The sequence below is a fragment of the Schistocerca americana genome, chromosome 2, assembly GCF_021461395.2.
Source record: "Schistocerca americana isolate TAMUIC-IGC-003095 chromosome 2, iqSchAmer2.1, whole genome shotgun sequence".
Lineage (NCBI taxonomy): Eukaryota > Metazoa > Arthropoda > Insecta > Orthoptera > Acrididae > Schistocerca > Schistocerca americana.
The window spans coordinates 547,317,061-547,338,302 of record NC_060120.1 but is presented as its reverse complement, the minus strand read 5'-3'; the positions used below and the strand labels follow the sequence as shown (position 1 = coordinate 547,338,302).

At 38.8% G+C, this 21,242-nt stretch overlaps 1 protein-coding gene across 1 annotated transcript in view; it reads left to right on the top strand.

The window, feature by feature from the left end:
* The window catches only part of LOC124594159 (G-protein coupled receptor GRL101-like), a 324,101-nt gene that overhangs the window by 187,779 nt on the left and 115,080 nt on the right, over positions 1-21,242 (top strand). The window contains exons 14-15 of the mRNA XM_047132515.1: positions 1,249-1,323; positions 6,660-6,803. Coding sequence (XP_046988471.1) covers positions 1,249-1,323; positions 6,660-6,803 — 219 coding nt within the window. The remainder of the gene's footprint in view (positions 1-1,248; positions 1,324-6,659; positions 6,804-21,242) is intronic.

Here is a 21,242-nt window from a genome sequence, read left to right as displayed (position 1 = left end):
GTGGCTCGGCATTTATCCTTTCCATAATATTGTCATCCTACTGATCATGTGTTAGTGCTATGAATAAAATAAATAAATCAGCTAAAATGTAACAAATAATAAATAAAAGTGGGATATGTTTTCCTTCCCTTTTGAATGGGCCATGTTCAATTATTGAATGGATTCTTGTTAAATCAAATGAATTGTTTACCTGCAATAACAGTATCTGTTTCTACAAAGTTTGAATTTACAATAAATAATCAAACCAGTTACACATCCAGAAAAGCATAGTGATAGGACACTTTTGTGAATAGATTGTTTTCTTAAAGAAAGCTGCATTATTAATTTTTACATGTAGTAAATATTGGAATCCTGTCTCAGCATTTTCTCTTTTCAACTGATAATGTTAACATTGGATTTTGTCCTCATTTTACTTTTATGAAGAGCTCTGTTCCATTATAAGCAGTGATCAAACTTTCATGGACCTCATCAAAATATTGATTGTAGTTTTATTTTGGACATCCTATTAGAAAAAATCTTATGAGTATACTGAAGATGATGTAATGGATTTACGTTAAATCAGGATGAGACAATTCTGAACAGTGGCTCCAAGTCCAACTCAGGTGCTATGTGATGCGGTTCTCTCAGAGCAGAGATGGAAGAACTGAGCAATAGGATTGGAGTAGGTTGTAATAGAGTATGTACACTGCAATTTTGCCATTAGTTATGGGAGTGGGGTAGGTGTCATAAGAAGCAGTATTGTAAGAAAACACATTTGTTGGGGATATTGAGCAATAAACTGAAAGCTGCTCTAGCCCATACAGGAAGAGTAGTGAATATAGCAAACCTCATTTTAATATATGACTTTAAGAAAATTGCAACACTGGCAGAAAATTTGGCTGATGAGATCCAGGACAAGAGTAAATTGTGTAATAGGAAATAAGTTAATTGGGTGACAGGAAAGTAATCAATCAACCCCTTAAATTAACCATGTCTGATCCATTATCAAACATGCTGACCCTATACCAATGCGGGACAAAGGCACAACATAAAGAAAAAGAAGGAGAGTCACTAATTCCAAGGTGACTCTGTTGACACTTTTGCAATTAATCCCTACTACTCTCATTTCCTTCAATTCTTCTCCTTCTTTTGCCACTTGAAGAGACCTTTTAATCAACATGCCCATCCCATTATTATTACATATAACTTTACTTTATCTGCATGACATGCTGTGTTCTCTTCACACAATATAGGTGTCTTTTCTTTCAGCTACATGGCCAATAATTTGCTGAACTACTCACTCAATGTTGATACCTTCTCAAAACTAGACCGGCTGTTATACTTGTAAGTAGTATTCATCTGTCCAAACCTTAAAAATATTATATTATACACCAGATGGTCATTTCTTGTGATATAAGAAGTCATATTTTGAATATTTAAAACCTTTAGTTTCACATACAAGGATGAATCAAATAAAACAAGCCCTTTTTAATTTGAAAGTCTACTGGAGGTGTGACATATTTGCACTTTTACAATCATAAGAGAATGTGTATCTCGATAGGAACACTGACTTCTGAATGCCTTATTTTCTCTGTGTTCAGTAGCTGCTGCAATGAATGAGAGAGAGCACATTCTGCTGTTACGCAATGCGTCATAATGAAGTTTCTCATGAACAAGAATATTAATGCTGCTAAAAACACTCACTGGTTACTCTAATACCTCATAGAAAGAGCCTTTTGTGAAGGGTTAATCTTAAGAGCTCAAGAAAGAATGATAGCATGTTAAAAACATGACCAATTTACACCATCCCTACATCAGTACCAAAGCACAGAACACCAAGGTTCTTTGTGATCCTGCCTAAAGTGAGAGGCAGCTAACTGTATTTAGAATCTCCCAGACACTTCAAATCAGGTATGAACACATTCAGACAGTCATTCATGGTGAGTTGGGATTCCAGGAAGTGTCAGCTCATTGTGTTACAAACTTGCTGAAGAAAGAGCAGAAAATTTTGCTGATTGAAACTGGTTCATCATTCACTCCTGAACGATAGCTGTAGGAAATCTAGAGGTATCAGTGTAAGATTAAAAAAAATGCCTTCCATAGGTGAGTGTATTGAAATCCCAATGGTAAACTACTGAAGCATTCAAAGCCAGAGTTGGAAGCGCTTCTGAAAAGCTGTGAAGATCTTGTAATACTAGGTACAGAAAGCTGGTTGAAACCTGAAATTGATAGCAGTGATTTTTGGAGTAAATTTAAGTGTATATCAAGAGGATAGGCAACTGGGAAATTGAGGTGGTGTATTGGTTGCAGTAGACAAGAAACTCAAATCCACCGTGATAGAAATTGAAGCTGCATAAGAGACTGTTTGGACAAGACTCAGTATCAGGGTTGGCATAAAATGATAATTGGATCCTTCTATCACCCACCTGACTCATCTCCTGATGTAACCTAAAGCTTTCGAGAAAACTTTAGTTTGCTTGTACATAAGTTCCCAAATCAGTAATGAGCAGCAACAATTAACTGGAAAAATTACATTTTTGTTAGTGGTGGGCATGTTAAGGCATCCTGTGAAACATTACTAAATGCCTTCTCTGAAAACTACCTAGAACAGATAGTTAGGAATGCCACTCATGATGGAAATATGTTGGATCTAACAGCAACAAATAAACCTGAACTCTTTAAGGACGTCGACATCAAACAAGCGACAATGATGTGAGTGTGGCAACAATGATTACCAAGTGCAAAGGACAACTAAAGCAAACAGGAAGATATGTATGTTCAGTAAACTAGATAAAAAATCAGTAGTGTCATACCTCAGTGAGGAACCTCAATCTTTAAGCTCAGGGCAGGAACATGTACAGGAACTATGGCTAAAGTTTAAAAGAGTAGTACTGTATGCATAGGTATGTAACCAGTAGAACAGTTCATAATGGGAGGGAACCTCTGTGGTGTAAAGCAACTTGTAGAGAAACAGAGACCACTGCATGATAGGTGTAAAATAAAGCATAGGACTATACATAGAGAGATGCCAAATGAAACATGTTTAACTGTCAAGAGTGCAATGTGTGCTGCCTTCAGTTACTACCATAGCAGAAAATTGTCAAATGGTATTTCACAAAATCCAAAGAAATTTTGGTTGAATGTAGAGGCTGTTAGTGGCACCAAAGTTAGTGTCCAGTCCCTAATGAATGAGATAGGAGCTGAAATTGGGGGTAGAAAAGCAAAAAATGAAATGGTTAAATTCATTTACAATGTTCCTTTACAAGGGAAAACTGAGGATAATTGCCCCAATTTAATAAACATACCACTAAAAAGATGAAAGACATAGGTATTAGTGTCGGTGGTGTTGAGAAACAACTGAAATCATTAAAACTGAACAAATCTCCAGGGCCCAGTGGAATCCTTGTGAAATTCTATACTAAATGTCAGTTAGCTCATCTTCTAACTATAATCTATCATAGATCCCTCAAACAAAAAACTGTTTCCAGTTCTTGGTAAAAGGCACAGGTCACACCTGCCTACGAGATGGGCAGTAGAAGTGATCCACAAAACTAACGTCCAATTTTCTTGACATTTATTTGTCGTAGAATCTTAGAACATATACTGAGGTCAAACATAATGAAGTATGTTGAACAGAATGACCTCCTCAATGCCAACTGCCATGGATTTAGAAAAAATCGATCATGTGAAACCCATCTCATATTTTTCTCACATGACATTCTGAAAGCTTTGGGTCAAGCCAACCAGGCAGATGCAGTATTTCTTGATTTCCAAAAATCATTTGACTCAGAACCACACCTACACCTATTGTAAAGAGTACAGTCTTATGGGGTATCAAGTGAAATTTGTGATTGTATTGAGGGTTTCTTGCTAGGGTGGGTGTAGCATGTTATCTCAGATGGAGAGTCATTGTCAGATGTAGAAGTAATTTCACATGTGCCCCAATGAAATGTATTGGGACCCTTGCAGTTCATGTTGATATTAATGACATTGCAGACAATATTAATAGTAATCTCAGACTTCCTGCAGATGATGCCGTTATCTATAGTGAAGTAATGTCTGAAAGAAGCAACATAAATATTCAGTCAGATATTGATATGATTTCAAAGTGGTGCAAAGATTTGCAGCTTGCTTTAATTGCTCAGAAATGTAAAATTTTGCACTCTACAAAATTAAAAAAACATGGTATCGTATGACTATGACATCAGCGAGTCAATGCTGGAATTGACCAACTTATACAAATACCTGGGTGTAGCACTTTGTAGGGATATGAAATGGAATGATCACATAGGTTCAGTCATGGCTGAAGCAGATGGTAGACCAAATAGAACTAACAGGGGCTTGAATGTATATGGAGAAGGTCAACGTGAATGGTCACAGTTTTGTTTGATCTGTGGGATTGTGTCACAGAGATACTGAAGGAACTGAACGGGAATACTCCTGAAGGTAGACATAAACTATCCTGAGAAAGCCTACTAACAAAGTTTAAAGAACCAGCTTTAAATGATGACTCTAGGAATATACTAAAATCTCCTACATATTTTTCACATAGAGGTCATCAGGATAAGATGAGAATAATTGCTGCATGCACAGAGGCACTGAAACAGTCCTTCTTCTAATGCTGCCTATGTGAATGGAACGAGAAGAAACCAAATAACTGGTGCAATGCTACATACCCTCTGCCTTGCACCTCACAGTGGTTTGCAGAGTACAGATGTGGGCATAGGTGTAAGGGTAGGTGAACTGAAGGATGTCTGTAAGGATTGTCAGAGGAGCAGCAAGAGGGTTCTAGTGGGGAAAAAAATAGTGGATATGCATTGGATTGCTCCTGAACATCCAGCCTATAACCCATCTTGTCACATTGTTATTTGCACATGTTAGGGCTGCTTAAGGAAACTGTTGCAGGAGAGTGCTTCATGGGTACCAGGGAGGTCCAATAGTACCTCAGGTAGGTACTGATATTTTCTTTGAAAATTGCATTAAAGTCTGATTGTCCTGTGGCAGGAGTGGTTCAGTTAGAAAAATAACAAAACAGTAGATCTAAATTAATTATGAATAATAAGAATTTTATTGCAGAAGGCTTGTTTACATTTGATCCACCCTTATGGTTAGCTTAAATATTTTGTAATGTCTATTTCAAATGGTGATGTCCTAGCAAAATTTCTTATGTCTTTCTGAGAATACATATAGCTAATAACTGATATCACACAAGAATTCAATGATTAGTCATGAATTTTTATCTGAATCTGAAGGGAAGTGACATCACTATAATTTTTAAAATGATATATTGTTCATTGCCTTCTTATGAAATGAACTATGTAGTATTAGTAGTTATGCTTTCATTTGCAAGTTACTCAGCAAAACCAGATGATGATCAATTCATTAAATTTTCTGTTCTGTAATACATAACTGGAAAAAAGAAGCTTCATAAGAACGTAAAAGACAACACAGAAGTAGTCATACTAAGGAATAAATAACATTACACTGGCAAGTATTTGAAGTATTTGTGTTAAATTAGTTTGTAAGCAAACCAAATAGTTAAATTGAGCTATAAGAATCATGCAGCATGTGATACAAGTTGTGGGAAAAAGTCTGTAACACATTCCTGTTTCTCATCAAAGGCATTTCCACTTAAAGGTTTTGAAATAAAAGGTATATGCAATAACTGTTTACAATATACCACTATGGTGTAGGGTAAGTCAAGATGAACAATTTGGTAGAAACACTTGTGGTCTGTCAAGCTGTAAAGAGCCAGCCTTAAATAACCCTATAAAAGTCACCTAATCTACAGCACATGTGTGCTGCATAAGATTTTTAACATGTTCTTGCCCTAGTGTGCCACCAACATTCACTAACATAAGTAAATTAAACTTTAATTTAAACTTTCCTGTGAGAACAATGAAAGGAAAGTATTTTGGAACACATTATGCAAAAACTAATTACATTTACAATTCAGTCTAAACTTAAACCTAACAAGATCTATTGTGTCATGGTTAGAAGGCCAGAGAAACAAAATGATTTGAATGATAATTTTACACCATTAAAATACATAAAATTGAACCACTGAAGTTGAACATTTTAAATCTAAAATACAATAGTGGCAATTGAAGATATTAATTTACTTCATAGTTCTTCATTTCTTTTGTTTATATTTCTGCTATTTTTTTCATTTTGCTGGTGTCTTTTATTATTGTGTATTCTAGCTTCAGTCACAGAAATCAGTGCTTGTTGTCTTCTGTTAATAATATAAGTTCATGTTTATGAAGGATTGTGAACTGATATGAAGAGTCCTGTACCAGTGCTTACTAAATTATCACTTATTTGTAAGATTGAAAAATTATGACAATTTACATAAAATTTCTTCAAATAAAAATTATGTCCTAGTTCTTTATATGCTTTACAATTTTTATGTTTTTTTTTTTTCTTGTCTGTGAACACTTCAGATACATCTGCTTATAAAAGAAGACATTAGCATTTGTTTGTGTATATTGTTCCTACCTTCCCTAAATTAGAATTATGCTATACCCTAATGCCACTGCTCTAATTATCTTATGTTGTGCTCTGTTGTACATCTCATAACACTTTCATGAAAAACTTTACTGTAATTATGTTTAACTTCCTTTTATTCAAAGTATACAATTACTTATTACCAGTTGTTACATACATTGATAATTTCACAGGGATCTGGCAAACAACAGTATTTCATGGCTACCTCCAATGATGTTTCGTAATCAGTGGCGACTGCACATCCTCAATTTACAGAATAACAAGTTATCTGTAATTAGCAATGGTACATTCTTTGGATTACCTAAACTTGGAACACTGTAAGTTCAGTTATATATATATTCATTTATTCTTGTACTATATAATGGAAATTTTACAGTGGAAATAATAACAAAAAATACCAAAGGGCACTCCTCCTCCTTCCCAACTCACCTCTCACTACTGATTCACACACAAAAATTTAGAATCACGTAACAGTGCAGAGACCAGCACCTGCTATTGCTACTGCTCTTTTTACTGTGCAAGTAGACTGCTCCAACCCCCCCCCCCCCTCCCCCGGTGCCCCCCCCCCCCCCCCAAAAAAAAAAGTCCCCTGCCCTCTCTTTCTCTCCCTACAGGTAACCTGGTTGCAAAATCAGAAATCTAGAGATTTGTAGCCTCATTGTCAGGATTTTTGTTTTACTTGAGAGACTCTATGAAAATTTCGAGATGTGCAAAAAACTAAAGGACATGTAACTAATTTTATCACTATGTTTTCTCACAGTACTCATGATGAAAATTTATCCCCTTTTGAATTCAACTAAACAAATTTTTTAAATAGTTTTTCCATTCTACTGTTGACTACTGTAACTAGTTCAACATCTTCTTCTGAACTGCCAAATCTTCTTCCATGCATAAACTTTTTCATTGTAAGCAACGGGGTATAATCACATCAGGCCAGATCATAAGTTTTGTTTTCTGTTGACTCCAGGATCTACACAATGAGGTTAGCATTAGGGATACATTACTGTGATGTAGGCTGATCATCTGCATTTCTGTTGTTGGTTGCTGCTTGTAAAACTTCTTATGAAATTTTGTAGACTTGTGATTGTCATTGATTTCTGCTGGTAAAACTTCTTAAATAAGCTTTGTAGAGATGTAATTGTGTACTAATAAGAAGCAACAGTTTCTTGTTCCTCAAGAAATACAACTGCATGACCCATTTCAAGAAGATTTTTTATCACCATTTTCTTTGTGACACTTGAAGACCAATTGAATTTCATTGGGAGACATTCGCTGGGAAAGTCCGCAATATCACCTGATAATTACTTTCTCCATTGAACTGATAAACTCAGGTTTCTCACAAGTAGATGTGTTAACTCAGAAACTATCATCCAGTGCTGTGAACACAGCAAATGAACCAGCCTACATATTCTCTTTGCATTCATTATAAGTCAGCATGTTTTTAACTGTTTTCTCCATTCTCCATGTGCTGAAATTTCTGTCTCTTCAAGAATACAAAAATTGTTGAAATACTGCACTGCTAGACAGGACAGAGAAAACTCATTACAAATAATTTCAGACAACTCATAAAATATCATCACATTCAAACAAATTGTTCTCAGCTTTATCCTGACGATTTTGCATGATTGGAAACTTCACAGCCCTTCTAGTAAAATAATAAGCTGAATGAGTTGCAGTTATGTAGATTATTACTGAAATACATACTGATAGTTGTATTTTTTCTCAGTTTCCTGTAGCTTGATAAATATGTATTCAGTTATACTTTTGTATGTTGTATAAATACCATGAGAAACTTCCCTGCAGGTCTGAGGGTTAGAATAGGCTCGAGTTATTCCTGCCTGTCATAAGAGGTGGCTAAAAGAAGTCTCCCACTTTTTGGCCTAATATATTATGGTCCCCTTTTAGGCTTTGACATCCACAGTGTCCGAATTTTTCTGAAGTGCGGGTCACTTGGGGAAGAATGCCTTACATGGCACTATGATGTTCTGCACCTGTTATTGTCACGGCACTGCAACTCCACCAATATTCCAGCTATTTGAGTGAGGACACCTTACAAGGTGCACACTCTCTATTGATTGTTCACTGTCCTCTTTTGCCCCCATGACAATACTTGATTTCGACTCACCCAGTATCCAGCAAGGTACTGAGTCCATCATGGAGGGGTTGTCATGTACCCTCTTGATCGTAGCCCCCTGGCTACACAGGGATCACACTCCTAATGCCTTAGCTGCAACCTCCCCACATATGTCATGGAACAGATGTCCATCATCTTGGGGCATCAGGACTCACAGCAATGGTCATCATGCCAGGTGGCCTTTGCTGTGGCTGGGTGGTGCCTGTGGGGAGAGCCACTGATTAAACTGTGTGGAATCAGGGCGGATGGCCTACAGCGAAGCAGACCAAGTTATCTTTTGCTGGGGACCAAATGATCCCAGCAGTCTCTAAGAAAGGAAAAGTAGAATTTAATGCTGAAAAATATGACCCCAAATCATTCCCATCCCTCACTACACCATGGCAGGAATGCAGGCCTATACAAAGAAGAGAGCCATATTTGCCTTGTTATTTAATGTGTGGCAGAACTGATGGGGGCTCCTTTCTAGCTTCAAAGCCTCCTCTTTTTTTGTTGAACACATGGAGGATAAGTTTGAGGAAGCACAGCACTGTCCAAAATGTGCAATAGGTCAGTCCTGATTCAGACGGCATCCCTGCCCAGTCATGGCCATTATTTGCCTGTGACAGGATGGGTGATATTTTGATTGGTCACTTCCCATAAAGGCCTCAACATGGTCCAAGGAATTATTTTTTATCGTGACCTCCTGTCGAAGTCCAGTAACAATCTACACTCCAATTTAGAATGATGGGGTGTCCACTTCGTCCAGGACATCTATAGGGGGCCTCAGGATGACAGGGTTGCTACTGATGCCGTCATCTTGGCCCCTGAGGCTGATTCGTTACCTGAAAAGGTCAAAGTTGTAACAGAACGTAAGATCGTGTATGTCAGTAATTTTCATGTATGTCAGTGATTTCTTTACGTGTAATGTTTTATGTAAATATACTGTGAGTTTAACAACTAAGAGACAGTTATCTTTGGACATGCGGAAAGGAGGTCGATCTTTGGAAGAGATGGTAAAGGGGCTTTGGAGAGAAAGCGTGGGCTAGAGGAGGTGGGAATACAGATGCGGTGTAAAAGAACGTCTTATTGCATATCATTGTAGAAGTGTTAAATGTGAATAAATGAATTAAATAGTGATTTGCAAAACTAATGTAACGTTTGCTCTCTAAAAATCAAAATACCACATCGCCCTACAAACCAGTTAGTCTCATCCAAACACAAAGAAAACCGCGGGAACATCGCAGTGGAATCACCTCTAGACTTCACGAAGACAACAACGCAGCCATCGATATAAGTACCAAACTGTTCGTACTTGTTAACGACCTCGGACTATAAATTTGAATCTCCTGTAGTGCCTGAAGTCACCATGTGGACAAAGGAGTAGGACAACTCAAAAGAACTGTGGAAAACTTAGGAAGAGGTCTGTTAAACTTGGGGGCTCGTCCGGGATATTACAGTTAAATACGATGGGACTAATTGCGCTTCGTTTGCGGAACATTACAAACTTTATAATTCGTAAAACGTGAATAACATTGTACACGTTTCCTGGACCAGAAAAAGTAGTGTGAGAACCAACAAAGTGCTGGCTTATCGGAGAGGTGGACCTGTGATCGACGTCGTGGTGTGAAAAGATAAGTACAATTCTGCTTTGTTTTAAACTTTTCGTCAAAACTGTATCCAAACACGTGGTGTCATCATGACGCTATCAGAAGAAATTAAAAAGGAAGTTGGAGAAATGTTAGACTCGAACGTGTGTGGTGTAAGTGACGATCCAGATGACTCACAAACCGAAAGAAAACCGGATCAACAGGACTGGGTAAGTTTACTCTTTGCCAGAATGGGACAAATGCAGTCCGAATTAACAAGGGCAATGAACTCAAATAGTGAATTCCTAGAATCGAAAATAAATGCATCCAGTGAATCGCTGGAAGCAAAAATGAAAAACAACGGGGATGTACTGAAAGAAGAGATCTCAAATTTAAAACTTCAATTAGGAGAAAGTTTGAAGGGCGTGAACTCCAAAATTGAAGCTATAGAGAATAAGTTTGTGACCTTAGAAAATAAGTTAGCCACAGTTAGCTCAAGTCAAGGGAAAGAGATTGAAATGTTAACTGCAGCTCAAAGAACTGTGGAGGAGAGGGTAGACAAATTAAGTCTAGATACAGAATCAAAAGTTAACTCCTTAGATGCTGAATTAAATAAGATACAAGAGTCTGTAACATGTAATTTAAGTGTAATAGACAAGAGATTCACTGAAATGCAAGATAATTTTGTGTCTAGAAATTTATGTATGAATGGTGTAAGTGTGTGGAGTAATTCACCAGTAAAAAGTTTTCCTTGTGATAATTTACACCCTGTAGATTTTTTGCAACACTGCTCTGACAACCTTGTTACTGGCATGTCTGGTAATCTAAAGATTAAATTTGTTAAAAAATTTCTTGAGGGAGAAGCTTTGTCTTGGGCAAACCAACATTTTGATGAGTGGAAAACGTTTGATGATTTTAAGAAGAGTTTCTTAAATAAGTTTTGGTCTGAGACTGAACAGGGTAGAATAAAAAGTGAATTTTTAAATGGGCCTATCTTCAGGGGCAGAAACCACTCAATGAAAGACTTTTGCAGGGATCAACTTAGGAAATTGGTGCATCTAGATAAACCCTTCGACGAAATGACGCAAATTGATGCCCTTAAAAGGAGGTTACCTGAAAGAATACAGTGGGAATTAGTGCATGGGCCTGACGACTGTTTAGACCAGTTTCTAAAATATATAGACAAATTAGGCAGGGCAATGGAGAGAAATGTGCAACAGTTTAGTAACGGAAACCATTACAGTGGGAGGTGGAATTCTGATTACCGTGGAGAGAACCCTAGAAGGGACGATAGAGATTTTCGGAATGAACACCAATATGATAGAACAAGAGAGTACAATGCTAATTGGAGAGGTAGTAACTGGGAAAGCAATGGTGTAACTAGGAACAACAGAATGAATACAAATTGGAGGAGTGACAATAGAGGTAGGCATCCGGAAAACTCCGGACCGCCTCAATGAGGGTCCACAGCTTTGGGGCGAACAGATTTAAACATAATAGGACCACTAACTTTCACACAAAACCCAATACTGTAAATAACTGTACCATTAACAAACAGGTTAAAAACCAGGAATACCAAGTGAATTATATAAATTTTGATAAAAAATTTTGGGATGCTATGTGGCACAGTAGACCACCACAAAATAAACATAGGAGAGACCAAAGTTCTGACTCAATTCTGGATGAGGGGATGTTAAATGATTTTTACAGGTGGGCAAAAAGGGGAGAGCAAGCTAATAATGAAGAGAGTAACAAATGTTTTAGTTCAGAATTGGGGGGGTTGTTCACACAAGAAGGTAATAGTGAATCAGCTGATGATAAACCTAAGCAACAGGAAAAAGAATCAACCATAGAAAGTGAAAAACAGAGAGAAATAGATGAAACTGGCAGTAAAGTATACCATAGTAGTGATGATGTTAGTATTTTTGATGTGAAAAGTATGGTAAGCAAACCAGTAAGTGAGTACAATGTTTTTATTGAAATAAATAATGAAGTGTTGGAACTTGATGATAGTTGTGGTGATGAAACACAGGAAAAATCTAGATTGATGAGTTCTGAAATAAAGAAATTTTTTGACATCTATATAGGCCCCTTTGAAATCAAGGAAAACCCACACCCTAATGCCTATAGGCTAATCTACCCAAAATCCAAGAAGTTATTTGGACTGCGCAATGTTACAGAGTTAAAACTCTACAAACATGACCCATAAAATAGTCATTAATAAGTAAAATGCTGCTCGGAAAGAACTAGTTGACTGGCCCAACTACATCACTTTATTGTTTTATCATTCAAGGAAAACTTCATGTCAAAGTGTGGGGCTATGTCAGCTAAAAGTATGAAGTAGATTTTGTGTTAATGTGAATTATGTCTGTACTAATTTCTCTTTGTTCTCTAGTATACCCATTCATTAAATTTGGTACGAGATCAGTGTGTCGGGCTACGAACCATTCTACAGTGTCATAGTAATGTCTCTTAACAGAAACCAAAGTTAATGATGTGGACACTTTTAAAGTAATAAGATATGAATAGTGATTGTGTGTAAGAAGACAAAACCTTGTCATTTGTAAGCTATGTCAGATGGAATGTTATTTAATGGATAAAGCAAACTGGAGGTACTTGTCAGATTATGAGAGTGTACTTTGAAAGACCAGGTATGTTATAGTGTGTTAAAAATATAGTTGGTAGTCATGAAATTTAATCATGCAAATTAAGAATGTATTGAGGTTTAGAGCATTATGGAAACAGATGTTGGTGTATTACTTTTGAAACACTTGTGATGGATTGAAGGTTATGTGATACTAATTTTGAAGTTTATATTGTGGGAGAATATTTTGTAATAGTTTAGATAATTTAATGTTAAAGTGAATGAAGAGCTGTTAGGAATTTATCCCATACCCTGTTACACAATTTGGAATAATTTCTGTTCATGGCAATATGCTATTTGAGCACAGGAGAGTAAATAAAAATGAAACACTGCTTAATAATGATGTAAAGTTAAGGTATAAATACTAACAATCTTAAACAATCTAAGTGTAGAGTTTGTCATAATTTGACCTATAAAGCTGAAATAGATGTACAGTGTGAGGATACTGCAACTATAGTCGCAATCATATGGAATGTCTCAGCTATCTCATTATAAAGGAAACATTAAATCATAAATATGTAAACTAATCTGACTCTGAAAATACAGTGCTGATCACACATAATTGAATTTGCATTGGATTCACCATGTGATTCCATTCATCATGTATACATGAATTTTCCCTAAGAGACAACCGTTTAACATTGTGTATAAGTATTACAATATTTTGAACTATGTCTATTTTATGTATGTGGTTAAAAGAACCTGTTTATTTTAGAATAATGATTTCTTTAGATTTAATGGTTGTTTTGGGCACAAGCCATGCCCTAAGGTATTTTATTGAAACACTTATATTAAAAGATTGTGAGAGATGCCTGCAATACACAGTTCACTTAATATATTCTAAAGAAACCACTGACAATCAGAAGAATGAGGTTAACTAAGATGCATTAAGTCAGTATTGAAGTAAACTTGAGTTTATGCATATACTATATAATTATGTACCCATCTTAACATGGCTCTGCAGCTACCATGATCAATTAAATATAAGGTGCCATATTTTATTGTTAGTTATAAGCTCATTACACTTATTGCTCAATACAGCCAATGTAACTTTCAAATTGTATATCATGGAAAGTGTATATATATAACTAAGATCACTTGGGAAACCAATTTTATTACTAACTTTCGGAACTGGAAATTTTATTATGATGTGTGTATTAGACATATTTTATTCCATAGTGACACACAATCCCATGCATGCCATGCACGGACTTGTGTGTGGGGGTATTGTAACAGAACGTAAGATCGTGTATGTCAGTAATTTTCATGTATGTCAGTAATTTCTTTACGTGTAATGTTTTATGTAAATATAACCTTTGACTGTGAGTTTAACAACTAAGAGACAGTTATCTTTGGACATGCGGAAAGGAGGTCGATCTTTGGAAGAGATGGTAAAAGGGCTTTGGAGAGAAAGCGTGGGCTAGAGGAGGTGGGAATACAGATGCGGTGTAAAAGAATGTCTTATTGCATATCATTGTAGAAGTGTTAAATGTGAATAAATAAATTAAATAGTGATTTGCAAAACTAATGTAACGTTTGCTCTCTAAAAATCAAAATACCACATCGCCCTACAAACCAGTTAGTCTCATCCAAACACAAAGAAAACCGCGGGAACATCGCAGTGGAATCACCTCTAGACTTCACGAAGACAACAACACAGCCATCGATATAAGTACCAAACTGTTCGTACTTGTTAACGACCTCGGACTATAAATTTGAATCTCCTGTAGTGCCTGAAGTCACCATGTGGACAAAGGAGTAGGACAACTCAAAAGAACTGTGGAAAACTTAGGAAGAGGTCTGTTAAAAAGTGATGGTATAGCGATGTGATGTAAATTGATATGTGTCTCCCCCTATGCTGTGATTTTAAATGCTGGTAATTCTGGAACATGTCCTTCCAGTGCAATTTTAGCACCACATGTTGAGATTGTGGATGCCCACAGCATCCGAATACTCCATGTACCCCTTCTCCTACCTGTATCAACTGTGGAGAGCACCACTCCCACTGCTCACCAGACTGAATGGTACTTCAAAAGGAGGAGAAAATTATGGAATAAAAGACCTTGGACAGGCTGGTTTACTGAGAGGCTAAATTGAAATATGAAAGGTTGAACCCTGTTCAATTAATATCATCTTACAATACTGCTACGATGGTGTTGCATTTATTGATGATGGTATGCTCCTCATCTAAGCCTCCTCCAGTAGGCCCTCAGGGCTGCCCATTTATATCCCCCCTCCAGGTGTTTGGCGGCACACCTTCCTTGCTCCCAGAGCTACTATTTTGGGAGCACTGGCCCCCTAAATGCTGGAGACATTGGTCTCCTCCCCCCAACAGGAGAAGCACCAGCCTCCTCCAGCTCATCTTGCATGGAAGGGATCCCTTGGGACTCTACCTTCCACAGTCTCCCGCCCATGGTAAAGTGGACACCAGCCAGTAGCTGAAGGAGCCACTAGCTGCTGTCCTTCCTCTCTGCCTGAAGCTGCTTCAGAGAAGCCCTCCCAGCAAGCCCTTAAGGAGCAATGATAAGGCAAACAGACAAAGAAGAAGTCTGTTAAGAAATGAGAGACTCCAGTGGTCCCCACACCACCGCTCCCTAACAGTTTCACTTCTGAGGATGAGGACACAGAGCTCCTTGACGCCTCAGACTCAATGGTACTGGACACCAGCGCCCAACTGATGGCAGCAGGTGACTCTGAGACGTAAACTGCCTGCTTAGTCCCTTCATGCCTTCCCAGATGAGAGAGAGCATCATACTCCAGTGGAATTGCGGTAGTTTTTTTCTCCCATCTGGCTGAGTTATGGCAACTATTAAGCATAACACCTGCTTTTTGTGTTGCCCTTCAGGAAACCTGGTTTACCGCAGTGCAGACCCCCGCACTTTGTGGCTATCGGGGGTACTACAAAAACTATAATGACTGTAACAAGATGTCAAGTGGAGTCTGTATTTATGTCCTTACCTCTGTATGTAGCGAAGCTGTGCCCCCTTCAAAAACCTTTAGAAGCTATGGTTATCACGGAGAGAACAACACAGGAAATTACCATCTGCAACATCTGCCTTTCTCCAGATGGTGAAGGGCCATACCATGTATTGGCTCCATTAATTTCCCAACTCACCCCACGTTTTCTACTTGTGGGTGATTTTAATGCCTATAACCCTTTGTTGGATGGAACCAAATTGACTGGCCATGGTAAAGATGTCAAAGATCTGCTAACACAACTTCACCTCTCCCTCCTAAATACAGGTGCCCCCACTCATTTTAGTGTGGCACATGGCACATACTCGGCCATTGATCTATCGATTTGCAGTCCTGACCTTCTACCATCTATCCACTGGAGAGCTCACAATGACTTTTGTGGTAGTGACCTCTTTCCGCTCTTCCTTTCCCTCCCCCAGGATCACTCACCTGGACACTTGTCCAGATGGGCTGTTAACAAGGCTGACAGAGAGACTTTCACCTCCGCCACCACCACTGAATCTCCATTGCATGGCAACATCGATGAGGTGATCCAGACCATCACTACTACCATATTTGCCACAGCTGAATCGGCAATCCCCCAGTGGAACACAGTGTCTTAGTGGTCACCGGAAATCCATTAGAGACTGTCGGCGGGTCTTCCAATGTCATAAGTGATACACGCCACTGGAGAACCTCATTGCCTTCAAACGGCTGTGTGCCTGGGTCCATCAGCTCATCAGATGATGGAAGCAGGAGCGTTGGGAATGATACATCTCCACCACTGGAACCTGAACTTCTCCTTCCCAGGTTTGGACCAAGCTCAGCCGCCTTTGCGGATATCAGACCCCCACAGATATACATGGAATTTACACAAATGGAGCTTTATATACCAGCGAAGATATAATCGCATAGTGTCTTGCTGAGCTTTATGCTTGCACATCTGCATCTGAGCATTAAGACCCCGCCTTTTCTCTCTCAAAACAGTGCTTGGAATGACAACATCTAACTTTTGCTTCCCCCCAATGTGAGCCACATAATGCTCCATTCAGTGAGTGGGAATTTCTCAGTGCCTTTGCTGATTGTCCTGACATGTCTCCTGGGCCAGACTGTATCCATCACCAAATAATTAAACATATGTCAGCATATTACCAGTGACACCTCCTTGCCATATTCAACCGGATCTGGACCGATGGGGAATTCCCATTGCATTGGCAAGAAAGTATCATTGTTCCAGTGCAAGTAAGAACCCACTAGATGTGGATAGCTATTGTCCTATCAGCTTCAAAAATGTTCTGTGGAAGCTACTCAAACATTTGGTGAGCCAGCAGTTGTGTTGGCTCCTTGAGTCTCAGGGCCTTTTGGCTCCATCCCAGGGTGATTTTCACTGAGGTCACTCCACCACTGACAACTTGGTATACCTGGAATTTGCTATATGAATGGCTTTCTCCTGCTGTCAACACCGTATTGCCATCTTTTTTGACCTGACAAAAGCCTGCTATACCACTTGGCAACACCACATCCTCACTACTCTGCATGAGTGGGGTCTTTGGGGCCCACCCCTGGTATTCATATGGAACATTGTGTCGCTTCACACTTTCAGAGTTCAAGTCGGCGCTTCACACAGTTTACCCTATATTCAAGAGAATGAAGTACCACAGGACTCTGTACTGAGTGTCCCACTCTTTTTAGTGGCCAGTAATGGTCTCACAGCAGCAGCCTTCTTATAAACTGACAATTTTTGTATTTCCTTCTGCTCCTCTTCTATTGGAGTGACTGAACGTTGACTGCAGAGGGCCACATGAAAGGCGCAGTCATGGGCCCTCACCCATGACTTTCAGTTTTCAGCCGCAAAGACTTGCATTGTGCGTTTCTGTCATCATCATACTGTCCACTCGCACCCAGAACTTTACCTTGATGGTCGACTGCTTAATGAAGTGGAGACTTATTACTTTTTACGACTTGTCTTTGATGCCAGCTTAACTTGGCTTCCCCATATTCATCAGCTTAAGGAAAAACGCTGATAACATCTTAACATTCTCTGATGCCTGAGTCACACTGACTGGACTGCAGATTGCCTTACACTGTTGCAGCTGTACAAAGCCCTAGTACAGTCCCATCTTGACTGTGGAAGCCTGGCATGTGATCCAGCATCACTCTCAGCATTGTGGGTACTGAACATTTTACACTACTGCATAGTTTGACTTCCAATGGGGATTTCTGAATGAGGCCCGTGAACAGCCTCCTCGTGGAAGCTTGGTTCCTTCATTGCAGATAAAACAACAACTGCTTGCAAATTATACTGCCCACATTTGTAGTTCATCTCAGTATCTGAATTACTTTCTCCTTTTCCCTAACACAGTAATCCATCTCCCACAGTGGTGACCCAGACCGGGGATTCTCATTGCAGTCCTTGTCCAGTCCATTCTCAATGAACTTGAGTCCCTCCCTCTTCTACCTTTCCTCTGGGTCCACTCATATACACCTCCACGGTCAATGCCTCGGCCACAACTTCTTCTGGACTTACAGCATGCTCCAAAAGACTCAGTTCCCCATGAGACCCTCCACCACCAATTTTTCTCTATTCTTGACGAGTTCCAGAGCTCATAAATAGTCTACTCTGATGGCTTAATGGTCAATGGTCATGTTGCCTTCACTTATGTCCAAGCTGGACATACTGAACAGTGCTCCTTGCCAGATGGCTGCAGTGTTTTCACTGCAGACTTTGTAGCCATATATCGTGCTCTTGAGCATGTGTGCTCCTGCACAGGTGAGCCCTTCCTCATCTGTACTGACTACTTAAGCAGCCTACAAGGTCTTGACCACTGCTTCCCACACCATCCTTTCGTAATGACTATCCAGGAGTCTGTTTCTGCCCTCAAAAACCATGGACATTCAGTGGCCTTCATTTGGATTTCAGGACATATTAGAATCCCTGGTAATGAACTTGGTGACTGGCAGCTTACCAGTAAACCGACTCTGGAGACCAGCACACCAGAGAATGATCTCTGAGTAGTCTTACGCCATAAAGTTTTGGGGTCTGGGATACTGAATGGTGCACTCTCGGTATGCCAAGTAAACTATGTGTTATCAAGGAAACAACAAATGTGTGGAGGTCATCCATGTGAGCCAGTCGCAAGGACTCCATTTTCCTTTGCAGGCTCTAAAATGGCCATACGTGGCTGACTCATGGTCACCTCCTCGGTCGTGAGGGCCCACCTGTGTCACTGTGGTTCCACTTGACTGTGGTCCACATGTTGTTGGACTGCCCAATTTTAGCCACCCTGAGGTGGACTTTTAACCTTCCCACCATACTGCCTCAGTGGCTGATGTAGTTTCATGTTTTATTGATGAGGAGGGGGGGGGGGGGGGAGGATTTATTGCACAATCTAAGGATGAGCATCTGGCCTGCTCTCCCAGGCTTTCACCATCCCTCCATTGTAACTTTTCCACACTCATTCTTTGCTGTTTGTTTGCCTTGATGTTCACCTTTTCCCTACCTATGTTTCTTTAGCCTTTTTTTTTTAGGCTGGAGATTTTTACATGTTGCAGAGTTGCTGGCTCATTCCTTTTTTTATTCATGCGATCAGAAAGCACAGACCATCTGCAGAATTATTTTATTACCTTTTACTGTTTTTTCTTTCCTTTTAGTGCACTTTTTGTCCTTTTGTCTTGCTTCTTTAATTTTCTCTTTCAGTGTGGTTCCCAGTTAGTTTTCTGCCCTTTTTACATTCCCAGACTCTTTTGGGAAATGGTTTTAATCTACAAACTGTTTGAATGTGGAAAAATGACCCTGTATTGTGGTCCCTCTCTCTCTAAACAAACTAACCAACCAACCATAAAAAATCATAACTTTCTGTGACCTGCTATAAAGTCATACAGTTTTGTTCATTCTTAAGTACTAACAGTGAAACTTTAAGGTGACTCACAATAAATTTCTTAGTTCTTATATTGAATTGATGACAGCAGATGACATAGATGCAGCAGATGCATTGGTTAGGAATTTTATACAAAGGCCAGCTTCAGTCTGGAACCGCGCGACCACTACGGTCTCAGGTTTGAATCCTGCCTCGGGCACGGATGTGTGTGATATTCTTAGGTTAGTTAGGTTTAAGTAATTCTAAGTTCTAGGGGACTGATGACCTCAGATGTTAAGTCCCATAGATCTCAGAGCCATTTTGGTACACAAAGGTACATGCACTGGAACCAGTGAGTTTGTGCAGTGCATGATGACAGTGATACAAGGGAGTAAATCTGAAGGGAGCATTGGAACAGATGGAGGGGAAATTGGGAAAGAGGGTGTGGCTGCAAGAGGTTAGCAGAAACTAAGTCCAAGAGAATTATGGGAATGAATGAAGTGTAGCAAAGATAATTCCCAACTACGTAGTTCTGAAAGGGTGGGGGGTGAAGGATCCAGATGTTAGGGGATGTAAAGAATCCACTGAAAGTACAAACTTTTCATGTTTTGGAAAATTCCAAACTTTAGTTCTTATTATATCCTAAATTTGGTACCATAGTTTTGTAGCCAAGATTTTTCTGATTCGAAAAACTATCTACTTCAAAATTATTTAGTTTGGAAAATTTCCAAACCTTTTTGTTGGGCTTAGGGAATCCCTGTGTACATAGAAATCATCCTCACAAGACAGTACCTATAATTTTGCTACTTTATAGTTATACAGCTTATAATTATACAGGCTTACTCATTTGCCTGTTATATTTTTGTGTCTTTTAATTTTCTTGATTTTTATGTTAATATTCAAAATGTAATACATCAGTATTTCAACATTTTATGCCTTCTGATATTATACATGTGTATAAATAGGTGTGGTCCACAGCACCACAATGAATCTGTGGTTATGTATCGGAAATGAACAACATTTTGTGAGTCAGCAGTAATCATTTTGTTAACATCATGTAGTCCATATCTACTACTGAACTAGTTCATAATGTATGTCACATGATGTAATTTTCAGTTAATCCATAGTGAGCATCCAAATTTTACAGTTACTATGTGAGAACTGTCCTGTCTCTGTGAATTAGTCTGTATTTAACCATCAGAATGTATATTTCCTACCAAAGAGTTTAAATTTGCGTTTTAGTCTGCCACCAGAGAACATCATGATATAGTGCCTATTGGATATAACTTGTCTTCCTAGTTAGAATGTTTAAACTATTGCCAGTGACAGAGATGATCATCAGACATGTAACATTGATTATAAAGAAAGATGAAGAGATCAAAAATTAGTTAATATGGTGTGGTGTACATTATATGAATCATGTTTGCTAGATTCTTCAACAGCTAGAAGACATACCTCACAAGAGAATGTAAGACTACGAAAAGGTTAATGTCTTGTGAGCAACCTTACATCTACTATTAGCCATAGTTTGGCAGTGGCCATTCCCTTGGGTGTTCAGTTGATTGGTGGTCATTCCCAAATAAATTGCTGTACAGAAATTG